We start from the raw sequence: 5,444 nt of genomic DNA, 5'->3' as shown, positions 1-5,444 counted from the left end.
CCTCAACCCTCCTCGTTACAGTGCATCCGGAGAGGGGCACATTCTCATATGCGCCATTTTTCTCCAGGCATATTAGTGCTGCAGAGTCCAATAAACACTCTTTAATAAACTCTCTGTCAGAAAACGGTTTATTTTTTCTGGCGATTTTGTGGGATATGACATAACTTGTCTTGAAAGCTGCATCTCTGGGTGTGGAAAGTTTTGTACAAAAGTCTTTGTTGGTTATGCAGTTTCACTAGCAAACCATCCGACTCCCTTGGGCGGTCTTCATCCGACAAGTTAATGTATTTCTCCTCATGTTTGGTCACGTAGTGGCAATTCAAATTGTAATCCTTGAACACAGCGACCTGTGTACCACAAACTAAGCACACTGCTTTACCTTTGACTTCTGTAAACAAATACTTTCTAATCCATGTCTTTTTGAAAACGCGGCATTCATCAACTTATCGTATCAACTTAACGTATCAACTTTTCTTTTTTTTTGGCGTGAGTTGACATTTTAAGAGTTAGCTGGCCAACATCACCCGTTTCTCACCCAGTAGTTTGGGGATCTTAAGTTCACCTGTGAGGACTTAAAGAAGACAGCCTGGAAGAATAAATCAAATCAAATCTGAGTTGAGGAGGATAAAAGCCTTAACGAAAGCATTTACAGAAAACCTACACACACTGATCAATATCTCCTGTTTGAGTCTCATCACCCGCTGCAACAGAAATTAGGTGTCATCAGAACTCTACAACACACTTGTATAGCATGAACAGCATAAATATTTTTTCCATTCATGTTCTGATTGATGGACCTCACGTGGGCCAGACAGGGAAGCCCAAAGGGCTCGATGTGGCCCGCGGGCCGTAAAATGCCCAGGTCTGTTATAGATGATCACAGTATTATATTTTCTATTTAAAGTTACTGTTCACAGTACTCATGGCTAAATGAATAAGGTAATTCCTATTGAAATCACTAGACTCTTGATTTACTTTAACAGCAAAACCATCTGATTTTGTTACCATAACTTTGACTTTGTGTGTTTTTATTGGATTCTTAATTTTGCTCATGTTGCCCACCCATAGTTAAATTGATAAATTATGCTCTGGCTGGCTGACATGCACACACTAAAAGCAGCAGAATCACAGGTATAGTGAGAGGGATAGCCCCATACCAGTACTCACAGCACCCTTCGCTTGATGAACAGTGGGTGTAGGCTGCTCAACAGGAAGGCAGGTGTCTGTGGAAAGAATAAAATTAGACAAGTCCTTTGAGGTTATTATCAGCTTGTCTAAACATCACAGCAATTTAATACCGAATCAAGCCAATTTACCTTTATGTCTCTTGTAACAACCAAGTGAACAGCTGCAGAAGGAAAACACGTTGATTAATTTCTCAGAAATAATGACGTGTATAATACTGAATCAAGGAAATGCACAGATATCAGTGGGTATTGTTTAGTGCCAATTCCAGTCCTCGAGGGCCGCTGTCCTGCTTGTTTTCCAACTATCCCTGCCTGACCTGCTGCTGATTACCTGGCTCAGGTGTGTTCAGCCAGTCAGAAGCTGGAAGATACCATCTTAGATGAAGGTGGAGTGAGGAAAGATAAAGTCAATTGGTATCTTCCAGCTTCTGACTGACTGAACATACCTGAGCCAGGTAATAGGCAGCAGGTCAGGCAGGGATAGTTGGAAAACAAGCAGGACAGCGGCCCTCGAGGACTGAAATTGGCCACCCCTGGTTTAGTCTATGGGAACAGTGACATCAAATCGCAAACCGTTTTTACCTGCAAGGGTTGCCGTTACATGCTGTACTGTACCTGAATTGGAATTTTGCTTTAACTCTTGGTAGATTGTTTTATTTAAACGTTATACCACGACAGCATAACTTTTTCCATGATAACTACTAACATATTCTCTATTTTCAAAATTTCCAGACGCCGTAGCTAAAGTTAAACACATCGAAAGCTAACTCTAGGTGAGCTAAGTTAGCATGTTGTTGGCTAGCTTGCCAACAGTTATGCTAATTGAAGTTACTTACTATCTTATTTTGCAGCGGGGACACGTGTATTTTGATGTCTCATCGCTGCACACACCGCAGAGCTGCATGATTCTGGTATGTAAAAAGAGAAAATGAAGAAAAAAATAGTGATGTGACGTTCCGTATCGAGGCTTTGAAGCGTGTGCCGAGTAGGGGAAGGGGCGTTTCCGCGATGCGCGTATCGAGGCTTCCGTCATTTAGGGGAGGGGCTGAAATGATGACGTCCGAAGCCTCGCTGCCCGGCTGTACCACGTGACTGATTCAGGAAGTGGTTCGGATTTTGCCGCGAGTTTTGACAGCGATATAAACCCCTCAGGCTCCATTCAAAATGTGGGTGTTTGCTGGAGAAAAAGAAATCGCCTAAGACCTGCCACAGTGGAGAAACTGTTGTTTTTAAATAAAAACCTATGATGTGTCCCCTAAACCATAATCACTGGCCATACCTCAACGTATACACAGTATACTGCCATCACTACAATATACATGTTTTGCATACTTCTTTATTTTGCTGACAGTTTTATTCACAGGCTTTCTGCAAAATGCCACACACTTCAAATTCATGCCAACTGATATTGTTGCATCCAGTAGATGTCCTACTAGAGCAAATGAAGCTTCAAGAAGCTTTGCGCTGGAGTGAACCAATTGGATGAAAGGCTTCATTGGTTCATGAAGCTTCATCTGCCCATCACTAGAAAAAAACTGTTAAAACCATAGACACTCTGGTTAGAACCACATGCTTAATATAAAGAGGAAAAACGTAATGACGATTCCGGTCGAGCAGCCCTTCCTTCAAAATAAAAGCTGCCAAATTCACCTAAGGTTCAGCCAGTAGCCCACCACTGATGAAATACAGGCGCTGATATAGATGGCAAACTTCTGAGGTACATTTGGTCTTTTCATTCACAATTTATATGTGTAAATTCTCAATTCCGTCGGACATATTTTGATTGGTCGCAATTTTCTTCACCATCCAGTTAAATACACTGATTTAGATTCACAGCCAATTTCAACAGTTAAGCTAAATCAAAACCCAAATATCTCATGAGAAAAAAATGTATCATACCACTTAAAAATACCAGTACTGCACAAAAAAATCTCCTTTTAGACTTGAGCATTTCTGAAAAAAAAACAACAAAAAAAAACAAGCTCATATGTGTCTGGGTGTGCATGCCACTCCTGTGAGATATAAACAATAAGCAACCTCTCCCACATTCCCACAGGGAAAATACAGTTGCTGAAATGAAGGACAAAAGAGAATAGAATGCAGGAAAAGAGTTAGGTCCATATATAAAGTGAGTCTAAAAGAGGGGTTACCTATGGATTTATAGATTCTGCTTTTATAGTTATGCACATATGGAATGCAAACAAACCTTGTTCTTCTTCTTCTTCTTTCAGCTGTTCCCGTTAGGGGTCGCCACAGCAAATCATCTGTTTCCACCTAACTCTATCCTCAGCATCCTCTACTCTCACCCCAATTAACTTCATGTCCTCTTTTAGCACATCCATATATCTCCTCTTTGACCTTCCTCTTGACCTCTTGCCTGGCAGCTCCATCTCCAACATCCTTCTACCAATATAAACACTATCCCTCCTCTGCACATGTCCAAACCATCTCAATCTGGCTTCTCTGTCCTTGTCCCCAAAACAGCCGACCTGAGCTGTCCCTCTGATGTGCTCATTCCTAATCCTGTCTATCCTGGTCCCTCCTAAAGAGAACCTCAACATCCTCATCTCTGCTACCTCCATCTCTGCCTCAACACACGGGACTCATTTCCTGGAACTCCTATATGAGCTGGTACCCATAGGAATGCTACATTTAATCCCATTATTTGAATTCCATATACAGAAAGATTTGTTATATCACTATCATAACATCTGGTCTACTCTCTGACACCACATTTATTGAATTAAAACATTATATCTTCTGTACCCATAGAAATCACATTGATTCATATAGCCTATATATTTGTTTATGAAGCATCACTCACCTATATAGGTCAACACAAACTATTCTTGCACAGCTGTAACTTGAAAGCATCAGGTCTTGTTACAGGGTAGAACATGACATAGAGAGCTGCCTTGTGTTCCCAGGGTCATAGCACTCCATTCACCGGGACAGGAAGGACACTTGGCCATGATCAACAAAGGAAATCCAACTTATGTCTGGATCTGTGTGGAAATCAGAATTAAATGGTCATCAGAAAGCATATCATGCAGCCAAAGGCTATTTTCATTATTAATTATCTGCCATTTATTCCCTTCGTAAGTCATTTGATCTATAAAATGTAAGAAGATAGTGCAATATTATATGTCCATCACTGTTTCCCAAAACCCATGTTGATATATTCTAGTTGGTTGTTTTGTCTGACCAACAACCCAAAAGACAACGATAGCCTATTAATTTCAACCCAACAAGGAAAACTGGATATCTTAACATTGGAACCATAATGTTTGTCATTTTTGCTTAAAACTGATAACAACGTAAACAATTAGCTGAGTATCTAAATTGTCACCGATTAATATTCTGTACTCAGAATAATGATGTTCAGCATGCTTTTATTTTGTATTGTTATTTACTATGCTTGCGTGAGTTATGGTGACAACGAAACCAGAAAAATCATGTTTTTCCCCATAATGAATAAACACAATGTTGGCAATACAAAGAATCCTAGTACCTGTAAATATGGAGAGAAGCCATCAAGACGACGAGCTCTTGGTCTTCCTGCGTTCAATTTGGCTGTTGTGATATTTCTCTGCTATCTTCCTCTCGTGTCCGGCGGGGCAGTGGCGTGTTCAGCTCGATTTCTCTCTTGGATCGCCCTTTGCCACCAGCGTGGCACGAGTATTCAAGTAGATTATAATAGTCGTACTGATCGTAATATGCCTCCTCGAAAGAAGCTAATCTTTCCATGTCTGTCGCCATTTGGAAACAGAATGCAGCAGTTTTAACAAGATGAGTCGCGGAGCAAGTAAACAGATGATCAGTAACAGTGCCATATATAGGAAACGGGGACAATAATTGTTTGTTTGTTTTTTTGTTGGCTAAATGTTGTCATTCATAAATTATTCCAGATAATTTCACCTTTTATTATTTTATTTGTCATCACATGTCCACACATCTTGGACTGAATCACACCACTTCTTTTCAGCTTTTTTTTAAACAAATGTTCTATGTATGCAATTTCTGGCTATTAAGTAACAAGATTAGATGAGATTTATTTTATTAATCGCAAAGGGAAATTCATGAGTTACAAAAGCAACATATTTATGAACCGAAAGTCATTTGTTCGAATGAAAGTGTTTCTGCATACAAAGCTATGTTCGGTGTTCCTACACTGTGTTGCCGCTCAGCGCAGCGGCTCGGCCCGCCCCTGACGGCGTGGAACGTCCTGACGCTTTTTCACGTCGTTGTTCTGTCTTA

The 5,444-nt window shown here is 40.5% G+C and overlaps 1 protein-coding gene across 2 annotated transcripts in view; it reads right to left on the bottom strand.

Annotated features, from left to right (window-relative positions):
- Window positions 1-4,179, bottom strand: part of znhit3 (zinc finger, HIT-type containing 3) — a 6,895-nt gene extending 2,716 nt beyond the window's left edge. Inside the window, exons 1-3 of one of the 2 annotated variants that reach the window (XM_020600471.1) lie at window positions 4,012-4,179; window positions 1,317-1,348; window positions 1,158-1,223 (exon numbers count right to left, since the gene is read on the bottom strand). In XM_020600471.1, coding sequence (XP_020456127.1) covers window positions 1,158-1,223; window positions 1,317-1,348; window positions 4,012-4,061 — 148 coding nt within the window. In that variant the 5' untranslated portion in view covers window positions 4,062-4,179. Of the gene's footprint in view, window positions 1-1,157; window positions 1,224-1,316; window positions 1,349-2,023; window positions 2,206-4,011 lie in introns of those variants that run through there. The other variant, XM_020600470.1, reaches the window with a different exon arrangement.
- Between the last annotated feature and the right edge of the window lie 1,265 nt (window positions 4,180-5,444).

Source organism: Monopterus albus, unplaced genomic scaffold (genome assembly GCF_001952655.1).
Source record: "Monopterus albus unplaced genomic scaffold, M_albus_1.0 scaffold47.1, whole genome shotgun sequence".
Classification (NCBI taxonomy): Eukaryota; Metazoa; Chordata; class Actinopteri; order Synbranchiformes; family Synbranchidae; genus Monopterus; species Monopterus albus.
Note: the sequence above shows the minus strand (reverse complement) of the source record. Positions and strands in the feature narration are given on the sequence as shown.